The sequence below is a fragment of the Oncorhynchus keta genome, chromosome 36, assembly GCF_023373465.1.
Source record: "Oncorhynchus keta strain PuntledgeMale-10-30-2019 chromosome 36, Oket_V2, whole genome shotgun sequence".
Lineage (NCBI taxonomy): Eukaryota > Metazoa > Chordata > Actinopteri > Salmoniformes > Salmonidae > Oncorhynchus > Oncorhynchus keta.
The window spans coordinates 11,937,343-11,955,955 of NC_068456.1; the positions used below are offsets into that span (position 1 = coordinate 11,937,343).

The 18,613-nt window shown below is 42.8% G+C and overlaps 1 protein-coding gene across 1 annotated transcript in view; it reads right to left on the bottom strand.

Annotated features, from left to right (window-relative positions):
- Nucleotides 1-18,019, bottom strand: part of LOC118369646 (collagen alpha-1(XIII) chain-like) — a 54,918-nt gene extending 36,899 nt beyond the window's left edge. Inside the window, exons 1-7 of the mRNA XM_035754186.2 lie at nucleotides 17,999-18,019; nucleotides 14,358-14,393; nucleotides 11,249-11,275; nucleotides 6,218-6,268; nucleotides 2,913-2,948; nucleotides 2,083-2,109; nucleotides 1,767-1,793 (exon numbers count right to left, since the gene is read on the bottom strand). Coding sequence (XP_035610079.2) covers nucleotides 1,767-1,793; nucleotides 2,083-2,109; nucleotides 2,913-2,948; nucleotides 6,218-6,268; nucleotides 11,249-11,275; nucleotides 14,358-14,378 — 189 coding nt within the window. The 5' untranslated portion in view covers nucleotides 14,379-14,393; nucleotides 17,999-18,019. The remainder of the gene's footprint in view (nucleotides 1-1,766; nucleotides 1,794-2,082; nucleotides 2,110-2,912; nucleotides 2,949-6,217; nucleotides 6,269-11,248; nucleotides 11,276-14,357; nucleotides 14,394-17,998) is intronic.
- Nucleotides 18,020-18,613: the final 594 nt, after the last annotated feature.

The following is an 18,613-nucleotide window of genomic DNA, read 5'->3' on the forward strand; positions in this document are numbered from 1 at the left end:
AATAAACAGTACATCAATCAACAGATTAAAACCATGTTAAAACATAATGTTCTCAAACTGTCACCATTTTATAAGTGCAACCTTTCATTTCAATGGACAATGCATGTGACAAAAGAGGATAAATGGTTTTTGTTTTAAGAGGATAAATGGACACGAGGAGAATTCAACTAGATCCAACAGGCACACCAACCAAAGGGCAGCACCAACCACTTGTCATAGCCTGCTCTGCTCCGTTTGACTACACATCAAGGCCTGGGGAGAGCTGTCTAACATCTGTCAGTGGCGCAGGACTAGTTGATAAATGAACCCAGGGAAAGTGCACAGTTGGACACATCAAGCACACTCCATGACCGTGACCCTGGCGCATAATAGGAGTTCCATAAAGGCATTGTGGAGACTGGAAAGACATCATTTATGCATTTAACAGACTGGCCTTCGGTACCCGTTAAAATATTGTTTGACAGTTTTTGGGAATGTGGGAGGAGAAGAAAAGTGGCTAATTAAATTAACATTAATCAACATTGAACATTATCCAACCACTTGGACCAGGACAGGCATGCCATTTGTGTTGGCCCAGGCCGGCTCCCTGCATGTGAGCTTCTGTAGGAAGGCAGCACTCCAAACACGCTCCGAGCGAAAGACAGCCGAAGTGAATAACCCCTTATAAAACAAAGCCCCATCATGATAACTCTCCAAGTCCAACAAAGAGTAATGGCTTTCTAACAGAGACACAAAGGCCCCTAAAACCGGCAGCTGGCCTGATAAAAGCCAGACCGCTGGCCTGGAGGACCAGACGTAGAAACAGCCTTCAGGGGCACCACAACCATCGTCCAAGAAGAATATAGTCTTTAGGTGAACTGGGTTTTTATCTCCATTTAAAAAGGAGATTGGAGAGAAAGGTGATCAATAAAAGTAGGATTCAACCTCCTAGAGGAGATTTGTCCAGCGGTCAGAGGGCTGGAGGTGAAGGGGTACGGGACGTTCAACAGTCATTGTGTCTCATTCAGAAGCCTCACAGGATTCATGTGGGCCTATAACGATGTCAGAGTAATGGGATATATCATCTGTATCCCCTGACACCTCAGTGGAGAAATGTGTATATCTCTGAAGCCTAAATAAGTCATTTTTGAGTGATCCTTTTGGAGAGGAGATATTTATGGTTAGCCTTTTATGCAACAATTGATGCTTCCTGTGGTCTGCCTGTTTTATTTGTGGTTCTTTTATACTGTATATTTAGAGGTGCATTTAAGTGTTTCCAAAGAATTTGACTCTCAAAGAATTGGAATCACCATATGCATGAAATGCACAAGTCAACCGATTGTTTGCCTTTGCTCCTTTGTGCTTTATCTCGGTCAGTTTTACCTCTGATTGAGAACCCGAGAGTGGATTACAGCTGAAAACCCCATCTAGTTAAATACGGCCAGACATTCTCCCTGTCACTTAAAACAGGCAACCCACTGCTAGCCCATTACTCCCCCCACAAAAACAAAATCAGGCCACAACAGTGTTTTCCCAATGGATTTAGTGGCTACACTTGGGGCACAAGGTAAACAAACTGCTATGAGGTTCACTTGGATAACAAACGGTGCTTAAGCAGAAATGACCGACGTGCACGTTTATGGTGATCACATTTGTAAGGCATTCAAAACGCATAAAGACAGTGTTTGAGTCCTTTGGAAGTGCAGGAGTGTATGTCTACACTACAGACTGCAAAATGCCTACAGTTTCACATGAACTGAAAAACTGTGTTGTAAAACGATGCTTACCAAGTCTCCTTTCAAGCCGTTCTGCCCCTGTGTGTGGCATAAAAGAGTGAATGCATGTGGTAAAAGAATCAAATCGATTTCTACAGCTCCGACTCTTTGAATTTCTTGGGGAAACTGTTTTGAAATATAAATAACACTATTACCTCCGTCCTATAATATCAATCATGATACTAATAGAGATTTTATTACAATCATGACCCTAATCATTATGAACTTAATTATCCTCATCATCATCATAAGGCGATAGATTCTAGGCTCTTAAAGTACTTCAATTACTCAATTATTCAACGTTTGTCAGAAATGGGGCGAAACTCACGGGCTTGCCGTCCAACCCAATCGGACCCTAGGATCAAAAAAGAGGAGAAGACATTTCAACGCAGGTTATAAGCAGTTATAATGCACATGGCTGCACAGACCATAGCACTGACATGAACCTACTTAAGGAAGGGAAGAGAGGTATTTCCAGGTCAAGAACAAAAAAAATGGAGAATAGAGCATGTTTTGTTTTCAAACTCGACACAAAATGTAAAACAAGCACGTTAAAACGTAGAGAGCATGGAACTACAAGGTTCTGCATTTTTGTCAAAATAGAGTCGTTGACATAGCCTTGTCCTGCTCAATATTCTCTACCTATATAGTCCTCTAAATACCCCAATTCATGTTGGTACGTTCAAAATAACACAACAGAACAATTGCTGACCCCATTCAAACCAATGAGGCTTTGGGGAACTTTAAAGCCAATTATATCAGAACCATTTTTTTTGCAGATAGAACCTTATAGTCCTGAGCTCTCGACATAAAGAGCAAGCTTTGTTATTGGACATGGTGCTATTCCTGATTAGGAGGCATAAAGGAGACAGTAGAACGGCTGCAGATTTGAATAAAACAAGACCAATAATCAAGGCACTTATGCACTTAACCAGCCAGGGAATCTCGGGTGAAGCCAAAAGTAAAATCTGGAGTAATTTGGTCAACTTGGTGTTTACGCAGAATCTGCTCACACCAGCCAAGAAACCACTTATTTCTAACGTTTTGACATTTGGGAGCTTCGACTACATAATAAAGCGCCACTTGCAAAATAGTAACCAAAACATTCAAAACACAGATTATAAAGACTTAAAGACTGGGGAAGCTGCAAAGTCTTACCGGGAAGCCTGGGAAGCCTCTAGTTCCTGGCTGTCCCTAAAGTGAATCAGAAATAGATGTTGAGTTAGAGGGATTCTTTTTCTGCTGGAAAATTGAGGTGAAAATCTGGTGAAAGAGGGTCAGCGTGAGAGGGTGCCATTTTTCTCTTCCATAGTAATACATTTGGGCAGAGCTGTAATTGACCTTGACAGGGCGAGTGCTACCGCAGACTACCGGGAGAGCCTGCTGTGGGAGTTGTGGAGGGGAAACCAACTGATTCTCAAAACAAAAAGGAAATAAGAGGGAGAAACCCAACACTGAAAAGTCTTAGAATAATGAAAGAAACAAAGGATGGCGCTTTCTGATCGAATCAAGATCGACTGCGAATGAGAAGAAGCCAAATAAACTGAATGAGTAAATGTCAATAATGATTCATGAAAAAGCTTTGGTTGAAGACATTCTGCACTAGGTGTGGATATGCTACCCGGCCTGTGGGACTAGAGGAAGCCATTCAATATCTCAGGAAAAAGAGAGGGGGGCAGTAAAGACAAACTGGGAGAAAATTACAAAGAAGAGGTGAACTTCCTAACGAAACAGGTTATATGTCTGAGACCAGACGAGTTATTGGAGGCTATGCATGTTTTTCCTCCGAAAGGGATTGTCTGTGTTGAAAAGACAGTTAAGGACACGGCTTATGACATGCTTTGCACATGAACCTTACAGACAATCTAGAACACTGATTAAAAAAAATATTCACAATATGGGACCATTTTCTCTCAATCTTGCTGTTGTTTTGTGCTTGAACATGCAAAAAGTGTTGAGCTGTATGTATGGTCAACTGACTTCATCATTGGTTTATTTTATTTGTTTATTTTACCTTTATTTAACCAGGCAAGTCAGTTAAGAACAAATTCTTATTTTCAATGACGGCCTAGGAACAGTGGGTTAACTGCCTGTTCAGGGGCAGAACGACAGATTTGTACCTTGTCAGCTCGGGGGTTTGAACTTGCAACCTTCCGGTTACTAGTCCAACGCTCTAACCACTAGGCTTGGGACAAATTCAGTTATATGTGTATAAAGTGCTAAAAAGTTCAGTATTTGGTCCCATATTCCTTGCACACAATGACTACATCCAACTTGTGACTCTACACATTTGTTGGATGCTGTTTGTTTTGGTTGTGTTTCAGAGTATTTTGTGCCCAATAGAAATGCATGGTAAATAATGTGTTGTGTCATTTTGGAGTCACTTTTATTGTAAATAATAATATAATATGTTTCTAAACACCTCTACCTTAATGTGGATGCCACCATGACTAAGGATAGTCCTGAATGAATAATGATGAGTCAGAAAGTTAGACACACAAATATCATTCCCACCAAAAAAAGTATGTTATTGTAATGCTGAGAGGTTAGCATGTCTTTGGGGTATGATATATGTGCTTCTGTAAGTTTCTGATTCGTCATTATTCACAATTAATTCAGGACTATCCGTAATCATGGTGACATCCACAGTAAACTAAAATGGGGAGACAATGTACAAAAAGCACTAATTTCTAAACGGCTCACCCAATATGGATGGAAATACCTTCAAATGAACCTTATCGTCATTGCATCATTCCCAATCAAAAGTGCTGGAGTACAGAGACAGAACTAATACAAATATGTCAAAAATATGTCACTGTTCCAATACTTTGTAGCTCACTGTACATTTTGTATTGTCGACATAGCTCATCCTACATATCTACTGCTGTACATACCTTTTTCTTATGTATTGTCTATACTGTCTATACACACACCACATATTTATATTCCAGACATTGCTCGTTCGGGTATTTCTTAATTTTTTGTTCCTTCTTCATTTGTACTTTCTTGGGATTATTTGTGTTTTCAGTATTGCACTGTTAGAATCTGAAACAACTGCATGGGTCCTTTCCCTTTGTTTCCCTGTGGTCAGGTTGCAGTAGAACAAGGTCTTGTCTAGTCATCTGTGAAATGACAGTGTGCAGGACACGGGCAGATAACAGGCAGCCTGGCTACCCATCCACATCGCTCTGGCCAACTAATGTTTCTCCTCCCCGATGAGTCTGTATTTGCGTCCCTCCCCGACAATTTCTAGAATGCGAACACATTCTGACCGTTCTGATTGGTCCCAGAAACCAATGGATTGGGCCAGAACCGGCCTACGTGACGATGTTATCAACTTTGATACTCCTATTGGTTACAGATCCAATTGCGAATGAGTTTGTTTTGTACAACGCCGCTCATTTTGAAGTCACAAAAACAACTTCTAGGATGGCAGGGTGAGTCGTCATTCAAGATAAGAGGAACCACCTGGCCAACCTAAGCTGTAATTTCCACTCTTTTCTCTCCACCAAATCCACTCCCTCTCCCTTTCCTAAGGTCAAGAGTGAGTCTCTCATATCGACCTCACCTGCTGTGGGAAATCACCTTTTAAGTACCCTTGCTTGACTGGTTCTCTGTGTCCTCCTTCACTCTCCTGCTGTGCTTTACTTCCTTTGTCGCCTGGTGTTCATTAGAAATGCCTTATTACCGGCCAGGGTAGTGGGCACACAGGTATGTAGCTAATTGTCAATTGGGAAAACAGATGTCTGGTCCTCCTGAGTAGCCAGTTTATTGGCTCCACAACAAGGTACCGTAACCCCGCAGTCCAAAAACCAGGGCGGAACAAGAAAACCTCTAAATAAAACATGTCCAATTCTTCACAGCATAATCAAAAAGGAAATTGCAAAAGTGAGGTCCAACACATTAAGCCTTTTGTCTGTCTACTGATAAAAAAAAGAAGAGAAATGGAGAAGAAAGGAGTTGAATCAGGATAAAGTCTTATTTTATCTCACGAACATCAATTATTTAATACAATAGGGACCATTGGGTTCTGGTGTCTGGAATACTTTATTAAGAGGTATAGGAATGTTTTCATTTCTCATGCTGAGGAAACACGGAATGATCCAGATTACAGCCAAATCGAAGCTCTGGTTTCCTCAGAAAATGCCAAAGTACTCTCAAACAACCTGTAATTATCAGTCTTCAATCTCCATTAGCACAGTGGTGGACAAGCTCAAGAACTTGTTCTGGAAAGTCCTGACAGGCAAACATAGAATCTCTGGTATTTGTGCTACAGTATGTGGTCATGTGTATGGGGTTCACAATATATACTCTTCATGTTGACAAATTCATGACATTACTATCATGCCAGGCTTATTCAGAGTGAAAGGTCATGAGTCATTGAACTGAAGACTTAAAGCGGAAGTGAACAGTACAGGTCATGCACAGTATTATTAGTTGTAGGAAGAAGTGATGACACTTACAGGAGATCCTCGTGGCCCAATGATGGACAGGCCTGGCTCCCCTGGCGCTCCCTATGGACAGACAGACAGACAGACATTGAGAAGACGCACCAACAGTGGAACAAAACAATACCTCTCTCAAAGTGTTAGTCAGCTCACCAGATGTTCTCCTTAGTAATTCTGTATAATATGTACAACACTCAAATGAATACAATGGTAAATTAGGAAAATTATTTTTTAAATACCATCTGTAACACATATAGCAAGTCTAGTTCCTACACACACTTAATCTTTCCCACATTTTAAGGAAACAAGCCTAAGAGCAACAGTGTTCTTATTTCTATACATTTCCAGCAAAGTCAAAAGTTCTCATTTCAGAGCCATACTTTAAACCTTGACAGCAGTGCTCAGAAGGTCAGCAGCACTGCTGTAAAAACAGGGGGAAACCCTCTGGGCTCCTTTGGCACAAAGTGGGTGATTTGCACAGTGTCAGCCCCATCCATACAGACCTACGGACCCTTCCAGCAAAATCTCAGAACCCATTGGGGCCAGACAGGGCCTGCTCGGGTTACCAGCACTTTCCCTAATTAGCATTCTCCCCAGAAACCTTATCACTGGGACATCTTTGATAGCCCAACTAGCCATCATAAAACGCAGGTGATTTTAACGTTCCTCAACAAATGCCTACTGGGGAGGGGAGGAATTTGTTTTCACACTCAGGTTAGGTGGGTTTGTCACCTCGCAGTGGTACTGGAGAAGATGGACTGATGGTGCCTGTGCCTCACAGTGACCAAAAGGCAAACCATTAAGAAAAATGGTTTGCTACAGTGCAGAGGTCTACAGTTACTTCCATCATACAGAGATTCACCAAACTGGACAAATGAAGATCTACATACAGTGCATTCGGCAAGTATTTAGACCCCTTGACATTTTCCACATTTTGTTACATTACAGCATTATTATTTATGAAATACACTGCTCAAAAAAATAAAGGGAACACTTAAACAACACAATGTAACTCCAAGTCAATCACACTTCTGTGAAATCAAACTGTCCACTTAGGAAGCAACACTGATTGACAATAAATTTCACATGCTGTTGTGCAAATGGAATAGACAACAGGTGGAAATTATAGGCAATTAGCAAGACACCCCCAATAAAGGAATGGTTCTGCAGGTGGTGACCACAGACCACTTCTCAGTTCCTATGCTTCCTGGCTGATGTTTTGGTCACTTTTGAATGCTGGCGGTGCTTTCACTCTAGTGGTAGCATGAGACGGAGTCTACAACCCACACAAGTGTCTCAGGTAGTGCAGCTCATCCAGGATGGCACATCAATGCGAGCTGTGGCAAGAAGGTTTGCTGTGTCTATCAGCATAGTGTCTAGAGCATGAAGACGCTACCAGGAGACAGGCCAGTACATCAGGAGACGTGGAGGAGACTGTAGAAGGGCAACAACCCAGCAGCAGGACCGCTACCTCCGCCTTTGTGCAAGGACGAGCACTGCCAGAGCCCTGCAAAATTACCTCCAGCAGGCCACAAATGTGCATGTGTCTGCTCAAACGGTCAGAAACAGACTCCATGAGGGTGGTATGAGGGCCTGACATCCACAGGTGGGGGTTGTGCTTACAGCCCAACACCGTGCAGGACGTTTGGCATTTGCCAGAGAACACCAAGATTGGCAAATTTGCCACTGGCGCCCTGTGCTCTTCACAGATGAAAGCAGGTTCACACTGAGCACATGTGACAGATGTGACAGAGTCTGGAGACGCCAGTGGAGAACGTTCTGCTTTCTGCAACATCCTCCAGCATGACCGGTTTGGCAGTGGGTCAGTCATGGTGTGGATTGGCATTTCTTTGGGGGGCCGCACAGCCCTCCATGTGCTTGCCAGAGGTAGCCTGACTGCCATTAGGTACCGAGATGAGATTCTCAGACCCCTTGTGAGACCATATGCTGGTGCGGTTGGCCCTGGGTTCCTCCTAATGCAAGACAATGCTAGACCTCATGTGGCTGGAGTGTGTCAGCAATTCCTGCAAGAGGAAGTCATTGATGCTATGGACTGGCCCGCCCATACCCCAGACCTGAATCCAATTGAGCACAACTGGGACATCATGTCTCGCTCCATCCACCAACATCACGTTGCACCACAGACTGTCCAGGAGTTGGTGGATGCTTTAGTCCAGGTCTGGGAGGAGATCCCTCAGGAGACCATCCGCCACCTCATCAGGAGCATGCCCAGGCGTTGTGGGGAGGTCATACAGGCACGTGGAGGCCACACACACTACTGAGCCTAATTTTGAATTGTTTTAAGGACATTACATCAAAGTTGGATCAGCCTGTAGTGTGGTTTTCCACTTTAATTTTGAGTGTGACTCCAAATCCAGACCTCCATGGGTTGATAAATTTGATTTCCATTGATCATTTTTGTGTGATTTTGTTGTCAGCACATTCAACTATGTAAAGAAACAAGTATTTAATAAGCATATTTCATTCATTCAGATCGAGGATGTGTTATTTTAGTGTTCCCTTTATTTTTACCCAAACATTTCTGCAGCATTGAAGGTCCCCATGAACACAGTGGCCTCCATCATTCTTAAATGGAAGAAGTTTGGAACCACCAAGACTCTTATTAGAACTGGTCTCCCGGACAAAATGCGCAATCGGGGGGAGAAGGGCCTTGGTCAAGGAGGTGAGCTTCAGTTTTCCTCTGTGGAGATGAGGGAACCTTCCAGAACGACAACCATCTCTGCAGCACTCCACCAATCAGGCCTTTATGGTAGAGTGGCCAGATGGATGCCACTCCTCAGTAAAAGACACATGACATCCCACTTGGAGTTTGCCAAAAGGCACTTAAAAGGACTCTCAGATCATGAGAAAAAAAGATTTTCTGGTCTGATGAAATCAGGTTTGAACTCTTTGGCCTGAATGCCAAGCATCACGTCTGGAGGAAACCTGGCACTATCCCTACGGTGAAGCATGGTGGTGGCAGCATCATGCTGTGGGGAGGTTTTTCAGCTGCAGGGACTGGGAGACTAGTCAAGATCGAGGGAAAGATGAACGAAGCAACGTACAGAGAGATCATTGATGAAAATCAGCTCCAGAGCGCTCAGGACCTCAGACTGGGGGCAAAGGTTCACCTTCCAACAGGACAACGACCCTAAGCAAACAGCCAAGACAACGCAGGAGTGGATTCAGGACAAGTCTCAATGTCCTTGTGGCCCAGCCAGAGCCTGGACTTGAACCGGATCAAACATCTCTGGAGAGACCTGAAAATAGCTGTGCAGCGACGCTCCAATTCCAACCTGACAGAGCTTGAGAGGATTTATTGAGAATGGGAGAAACTCCCCAAATTCAGATGTGCCAAGCTTATAGCGTCATAGCCAAGAACACTCGAGGGTGTAATCGCTGCCAAAGGTGCTTCAACAAAGTACTGAGTAAAGGGTCTGAATACTTATGTAAAAGGGATATTTCAGTTGTTTATTTTTCCAAATTTGCTAACATTTCTAAACACCTGCTTTGTCATTATGGGGTATTGTGTGTTGATTGATGAGGGAAAACACATTTAATCCTTTTTAGAATAAGGCTGTAATGTAACAACATGTATGCCCTTCTAGAGCGGTCAGATTACTGGTGTTGGAAAGGGTCAAACTCAAGAGCCCCAAAATCACGACTAAGACCAGAAACCACCCCCCAAAATACATACATTTACAGCCAAGGCCTATGAAACACCAAGGACAGAGACTGCCTTTGAGATTTAATTTCCTCCCATATGAAATTCTCCCATACACATAAAGTCAGCCGCAAGTGGCCAAGTGGTTCTCTCTCTACTTAACCAATTCACCATTGTTTTCCTTTTCTCTGGTCTATCTGCCAGTCACTTGCCTCATACATTACGACCCACCACCAAACCCACAGAACTCGTTTGTTTTAAAGTTTTAAGAGAAGAATATAAAAGCTGCCCAGCCGGAGCTGGACTTTGCCAGCTCCCCTTGTGTTGGCTCTGTCTGTTCTGGAGAGGATGTTTTCATATTTAATGAAGATCTTCATCCAAGCCTCCCTGTCTAACCCCTGTGTTTCCTCATCCTCTCTCCTGGCACCCAGAGCTAACCACACACAGAGGGAAATGGGCCACAATATTACACTCCTAAAACAATCGGTGCAGAGAAATATGAGGAAAGCCATTGGATTGTTTTGGACCCAGATCTGTTGAGACCTCCCAAAGCCAGTGCCGTTGTCTGGTTCTCCGTTTAACGTCTTGGTGGTCACATTAGTCTACCCATAACTCCTGAGGCTCTCCGCCGGCAGGCAGACTGGCTGAGCCATATTGGAGTTGTTTGGCTAGCTTGCTACTCTCTACAGCACGACAGTTAAGAATGCAATGCATGTTTCTCCTCTAGTCACACATTCAGCTCTGCACATCACAAATCACCTCAGGTTTGATGAAAGTGAATCCACAAGTGGTTGCTTTGTGGATAAATCTGATCTCTTTTGCAAATGTGGCCATTTAGTGGACTGGAAACGTCTGCATGGTCAGATTACTATTGGCCATTCGAGGGAGTGAACACATATTGAGATCTTCGAGATGGAAATAAGATCACATGGTGATGCAATGCACCACCACCAACGCAGATTTGTCATCATTGTATATAATTCCAAGTCGTAGGGTTCTGAAATCTATAGTGGAATCTGCTGATACCATGATCTCCATAAAAGTCATAAAAGTTCTAGAGGGAGCCTTAAGTTAGAACTCCGAGACGCTTATGTGACAATTCTTTGCTATTCTGTTTCATTGAAAGAAAAAAGCACAGGTAATCCAACCAGGGTGGGAAATGCTTTTCAGAATGTGACCCTAACACCCTTTAAAAATACAGACCTAGGGCCCTTGAAATAAATCAACTATAACCTCCATACACTACTGTACAGTGAACAAGTGTGTGCTTTTAACCACCACCAGCACCACCACCCACTAAGTCTGCTGAAGCCTCTCTCCCCGCCTTGTCTCCTGCAGGCTTTGGAGGGTGGCTGTTCATACTGACGTCCCTATAGACTTACCTTCACCCCTGCGTATCCTTTTAACCCCTGGTCAGTCACAGCCGACACAGTCGCATGCAAAGTGTGAAGGAGGAGAGAGACACAGAGAGAGAGGAACCGGGGTTAGACAGGCACAGAGAGACACAGGGCATGCATCAGCCTCAGAAGTGGTCACAGGGAGAGGAAAGGAAGGGAATGGGGGGTGGGGAGAGGAGGCTGGGCTTGGCTGAAGTCTAGGGCCACGGGGAGCTGTCTGGTGTCGAGACGTACATTCTCACAGAAGTAGTAGTGAGTGAAGGGAGGGGAGAGGCAGTGAGCCTGGGAGCGAGGGACAGGCCAGAAAAAAGGACTTCCTTTGAGGAGGCGCTTGAGGACCACAAAGTAGTTTAACTCCTCTACACTGTGTGAAATATTGCGTACTCTGCATGGGCCTCACAGTTGGAGCGACACTGTAGAACGCCCCAGGTTGGGGAAGGAGGGAGTGTTTTTAAAGCCAGAATTTCAAGCCCACAAACCGGAGTCGGATTTGTGAAAATTCACTTCCAGTACGATGACTGAGCAAAACAGAGAGAGCCGAGGTGCTGGTATCTATCTTGCTGGTATCTATCTAAATGTTGCGGTGGTAAAATTGCCTTGAAATATGGCCATATCCAAAATACACACATCTAAATAAATGAGAAAACTAAAAGTGTGCAACATGTCAGCGCGACCTGTTTTCCTCATCTTTAAAATAAAGAATGTGTGCATGTAATGTCTCCAGGCAATTCCAAATCGGGTAAACAAGTAGCATTTGATTGGAACATTTCCCTAAAGGCATTCAGAAAACTACAAAATACACATGGAATCACAAAAACATGTGAATATATTCAGTAATCGGGCCAAAAAAGAAACAGATTTGAAATAAGGGGAAGTTGTGTTTCTAAAATATATATATTTTTTAAAATGTCTGCTAAACCATTGGCCTAAAACAAAATCATTGTGTTCTAATAAATTAATGAATAAATTGAAAGCTACAAGTGTGAAAGAGGGTGGGAGGGGCGAGTAATGGAATAGTGGATGATGTTTTACAAAAAAACGGAGCATTTTCCGATCGGTGCCTTTTTGATATTTCTAAGACTTTTCAGTGATTTGGCATGTTTGTATGTAACTACTGTAACAAAATCAGCTCCATTAACATGATACAATGTTTGTTAAATGGCTTTATAAGCAGTCATAGGCATTTATGACACAACGCTTTAAAAGCAGGTCACTTCCACACACACTACAAGTGCAAATATTAGGTTATATGAGCAACTTATAAATGCCATTACTGTATATAAGAGCCTTTTTGTGAAGTTAAATTGTCAGCATCATGCAAACATGCCAAGTTACAGTACAACTACTGTACATACAGTGCATTTGGAAAGTATTCTGACCCCTCCCCCTTTTACATATTTTGTTACCTTTAAGCCTTATCCTAAAATGGATTAAACACAAAAAAATCCTCCTCAATATACACACAATACACCATAATGACAAAGCAAAAACAGGTTTCAGACATTTTTGGCATATTTATATATATTTTTGAACAGAAATACCTTATTTACATATGTATTCAAACCCTTTGCTATGAGACCCGAAATTGAGCTTGAGCTCAAACCCTTTGCTATGAGACGCAAATTGTGCTCCGAGACAGGATTGTGTCGAGGCACAGATCTGGGGAAGGGTACCAAAAAAGTTCTGCAGCATTTAAGGTCCCCAAGAACACAGTGGCCTCCATCATTATTAAATGGAATAAGTTTGAAACCACCAACACTCTTCCTAGAGCTGGCCACCTAGCCAAACTGAGCAATCGGGGGAGAAGGGCCTTGGTCAGGGAGGTGAACAACAACTTAATGGTCACTCTGACAGAGCTCCAAAGTTCCTCTGAGGAGATGGGAGAACAACCATTTCTACCGCGCTCCACCAATCAGGCCTTTATGGTAGAGTGGTCAGACGGATGCCACTCCTCAGTAAAAGACACATGACATCCCACTTCGAGTTTGCCAAAAGGCACTTAAAGGACTCTCAGATGATGAGAAAAAAAGATTCTCTGGTCTGATGAAACCAAGATTGAACTCTTTGGCCTGAATGCCAAGCGTCACGTCTGGAGGAAACCCGGCACTATCCCTATGGTGAAGCATGGTATTGGCAGCATCATGCTGTGGGGATGTTTTTCAGCTGCAGGGACTGGGAGACTAGTCAGGATCGAGGCAAAGATGAATGAATGGAGCAAAGTACAGAGAGATCCTTGAATAAAAACCTGTTCCAGAGTGCTCAGGACCTCAGACTGGGGCAAAAGCCAAGACAGCGCAGAAGTGGCATCGGGACATGTCTCTGAATGTCCCCGAGTGGCCCAGCCAGAGCCCGGACTTGAACCCGATCAAACATCTCTGGAGAGACCTGAAAATATCTTTGCAGCGACGCTCCAAATCCAACCTAACCTGAGAGGATCTGCAGAGAAGAATGGGAGAAACTCCCCAAATACAGGTGCCAAGCTTGTAGCGTCATACCCAAGAATACGCAAGGCTGTAATCGCTGCCAAAGGTGCTTCAACAAAGTACTGAGTAAAGGGTCTAAATACTTATGTAAATGTGATATTTCAGTTTTGCAAAAAATTCATAAAAACTGTTTTTGCTTTGTCATTATGGGGTATTGTGTGTAGATTGATGAGGGTAAAAAAGAAATATTTAATCAATTTTAGAATAAGGCTGTAACGTAACAACGTATGGAAAAGTCAAGGGGTCTGAATACTTTCTGAATGCATTGCATCTTTAGCTATGTCAAACTATACCAAACCCATTCCTCATATATCAGTTTTTATCATTTATGAAGGGGCACCAAGGGTTGCATTCTGCAATGGGCCGTACTAAACTTCACAAAAATCCCATATGCATATATTAAACAATATATTAATTAACAAAGAATGTCAGGAAAAAAATCTGAAAAATCTTTATCTGGTCATAACCTAAACATTGGTGCCATTTCTCTTCCGTCTTTTCTTTGAAATGTTGAAGACATGCTACTCAAGTGATTACCCAAGTGTCCTCTATTTGGTCAAAGTCCCTTTGTTTCTACACACTACTCGGTTGCACATTCTCATGTCACTCACCAATCTTCCAGGAATTCCCATTGTTCCTTTGTCACCCTAATAAGCAACGCAAAGTCAAGAAGAAAGGGGTAAACAAATTATGAGATGCTCCAGCACTACTACAATCACAGCCAATGAGCTTTCATTCTGTCATGCCATCAAAATGTAATATTATGCTGTTTCAGCAAACACAGATTACAGTATGTATTTGTGTCTAAATTGATGGCAGACGGTCGGGCTCTGTACGTCAAGTCTGATAAAGTCAAGGCACTGTGTAGCTTTGGAACTATGGAACTATTCCTAAACATTATGGTAGGATGAGCAATTTTGATGCAGCCATGCCCAGAACTGTAGGTTCCCTCAAGGCCCATGGCTAGCTACAGTATGCCAGGCCTTGAAAGAAGTCAGTGCAGCAGAGAACTAATGGTGGTCAGAGAACAAGCCTCATCAGGGATTATTTGAAACAAATCAAAAAGGTAAACATTATGTCATAACTACCTAATATACTGTATTAGTTTCACTTAATACTTACACATCAGATACTTGTCAGAGATTCAATTTGCCAGGTGGCCACAACTAACAGTGACATTCCCTATGTGACAGCTATAGAACTCTCTAGTTCCTCATGTATAACTAAATAAATTGCTGGAACATATTGCCCCGTTTTCTTATTTTGCCCATAGAGGGTTACAAGACATCTGGGTGGTCATAAATACTGTATCATGTCCAATTTGGGACACATTTAACAGCAATTTGTTTTGTTTGCAACACTGTAAACATCACCAGTGGACGTGACAGTCCACAATGACCTTCCTCCCCCAGGTCATGCCCTTGTCCATCTGCCATTGCATAACCTTTGTTCACACTCTTCTAAATGACCGTAAACTCTGGACGCGCTGAAATGATTTATTATGCAAAAGGTGTTCATTCCTAAAGCCTCTTAGTAGGAGCAACTCGCCCTCTCACTCCCATGACAGGCATCCTGGAGTAGGCTGGCGATGACAGCTTTTTGACGACTCACTCCGATGACGTGTTACGGAAACAAGTTCCAGGTTGGGGCCAGCCCCATAAGTCATCACAACGCACAGCAACGCAACATGTGCTGGATACCTGAATCTGTGAGGGGTGTTGAGTGGAGAGGCCTGGGTTGACCTTCCACTCCCCCCCAATATAGTATGGACCTAATTAATAACCTAACATGGGTGTTCATCAATATCAAGCTGACTATCTTTCAGTGCATCTGAATATCAAGCTGACTATCTACCACTATCTACCACTACCAAGAGAGTTGCCTAATTACACAAAAACAAACAGCTACAGCTCGCTGTGATTTAAAAACAATGATCTCCATATGGGAGCATTGCTATCAGGTCTCTGGAGATATGCTGGTTTAAGGCAGTGCTCTATATGCCCTGTCCAAGGTCCTGATTCAAGACAAGGCCGTGCGATATCATAACTGCTCAAAATTCCCCCAGATTCAGTATAATGCCTTTATAAGGAGCAGAACGAGCAAAAGTGAGACAAACCATTTCCTATGGTCACTTAACAGTGCTTTCCCTCAAACTGTTGATTTCCGAGCATCAGATGAACAGCCGGCTCTCTAACCTCTATCGCGCACAGGGCCAAGTCTGTTATTGTGCTAGGCAGCATTCCGAGAAATCTCAGACAGAAATCTGAACGCTCCCCACTCTATTACTCAATGTGTGTTCCTTCTATTGTTGAAGTCTTTTGCCCTAAAAAAAAGATAAGAGTTGGAGCGACCACTTTCTCTCCACACACCACCCCCTGTTCCCTATCTCTCTCTCCCTCTGCAGCGCCTGTCACTCCCAGTTTGGGAGATAGAGTTGCTGGGGCTGCGGCAGTCTCAAATTCAGTGGTCTCTGACCACACTGCTGACCCCCCCTCCAAACACACTCATAAACACACCTCCCCCTACACCCACCCACACAGTACAGTCAGGATTCAGGACAGGACGATTTACACAGGGCCTCAGTGGTGCAGTGTGGAGGCCTCTCAGGTGTATTAAAGGAAAAGTCCACCCAGAACTATATTTTGGTATTTGTTTCGTTAGTCCATTGTTGACATAGTCCCAAAATGTTTTGCTTGTTTGCAATCAAGTTTTCAAGATACAAGTTTGTAACTTTCAAAATACAGAAATCATCCCTGTATGATGTATCTGCATCATATGACGCAAAACGCAGCAGCAGATGATGCAAAACTTGATTGCTGACAAGCAAAACATTTTGGGACTATGTCAACAATGGACTAATGAAACAAATACCAAAAGATAGTTTTTGGGTGGACTTTTCCTTTAGCAGGAGTAATGAGACTCAGCTGGACTATAGCCTAGGGACCAGCACACTCTCACTCTCCAGACTGACCGCAGTCATAGCGGCTCCCCTCGCCACCGCTAGCACGGCTTCTGCTTCAACACGCACACAACTCAGACCCCTGCATTACTTTAGATGAGGCGTGACTGAAGGAGGATGTATAGGGTTTCAAAAGTGTTATGAGAGTAAACGCTCATCTTAATGTGATAATTACGTGACGATATTGTGAAATGTGCTAATAGATCAGGCTCGAAGTAGAAAGAAAAAAAGGTGTAGTGTCATTGTGACGGGACTGTACGGAGATCACGTCCTTTGATTAATCACAAAAGGAAAAAGCGCTTAGAGTTCATACATCACACAAGGTGGTTTTGCGCTTTTGTTCAAAGCTCAAATCTGACATACAACACTCTATGGAAAAAGGGGAGAAATGACTGATTCGAATGCAGACAAGTTCCCTCTCCAAAACCACATCCTTCCCAAGAAGAGGAGAGAGCACTTCTGATATAATTACCAGTTCTTTGACAGCATCATCAATCACAAAAACCTGGAAGGGATCACATCTGAACTTTGACAAAACCTGTCAGCTAATCTCCCTTGAAAAGCTCGCCCTGTGAGCCGTCTATTCAACTTCAGACTGTTTTATGGGCCTGTTTCACCAGTGAGCCCGAAAGGACTGAGGAGGGTTCACAGGTTTGAGCTGGTAGCTGGGTCAAAGGTCAGATCTAAGATGGCCTCCTGTTGCCATTCTATGATGGAGACCATGTGGATTTGGCTGGTTGGGAGTTAGTCATGTTAGAGCTGGGTAACCAGGAAACTGACAGGGACACAGTAAGCAAAGAGCTAGGCAAAGAGGGTCTGAGGTGATACCAACTCTACAGTACTTATGTCTGGGATGCTCTGTGGAAGTCTCTCATTCTTATACAATTGGGTTTCTAATGGGCTGTTCATGAAAAGGGGCATAACCTTTTCAATGCAAATTATATCTCCAATCTAAATGTAGTAAAAGTAAAGACAACTGCAAATCTTATTGAATGCATTGTATGTCTACAAAGGTATTCAAACTCACACAAAGGAGTGTATAATGCACCCAGTCCCTCTGTTGAGCAGATATCTCCAAAGTATCTTAGCTGAGAAGTTGTCAATCCCAGTACAGATTCATTCATTTGAAGTCATCAAACTCCTGGGTTGATTGTCCTCTATGTGTGTGTTTGCAATTAACATTCATTGAATTGGGATATTACCCTGGGACAAAAACAACTTCTCAGTAGAGCGATCAGAGAGATCTCAAAACACACAGACAGAACGAAAGACAGACAGTTAAAAGACAGTTACCGGAAAGCCTGATCGTCCGGGTGGACCCTGAAAAGGGGTGAGAGAAATGGATACAAAATAGAAAGTGAACTTGACATTATTACAGAAAAAGTTCACATCACACTGATCCAGGCCAGAATCAAATGGTCAAAAAAGACAATTGTTTTTGGATAGTTTTCTACAGTATTATGTCATTATTTAACTTTCTCATTGCAGAGTATTTGATCATTTAAGAAATGCGTTTCTCAGTGCTCATTGTATTTTGTCAGTTATAACAAGCAGCCATAAAAGAAAAGAAAACACACCATTCCACAACAAATCAAACAATACATCATTTCATTTCATTTGATAGACCTAATTGATTTGAACCTGTTTAACTCTGAGCAGTTGTTTTGTTCAAAGCTACGTCCTTTTCGAACAGTAAATTGGGGACATATTTTTATGTCAACCCTAGATTTTTAAATCTCTTATGCCCCAACATTTAACAATTGAGACTGCTATATCTCAGGCTCTGTATGAGTCACATTGTGTCGGACACCGTTATCAGAATCCCACATTTCTTTCCAACAGTACTAAGCATGTGTTTGTAGGACTTTTTTTGAACCGAATTGTACTTTATGAGGGTAGTATACAATA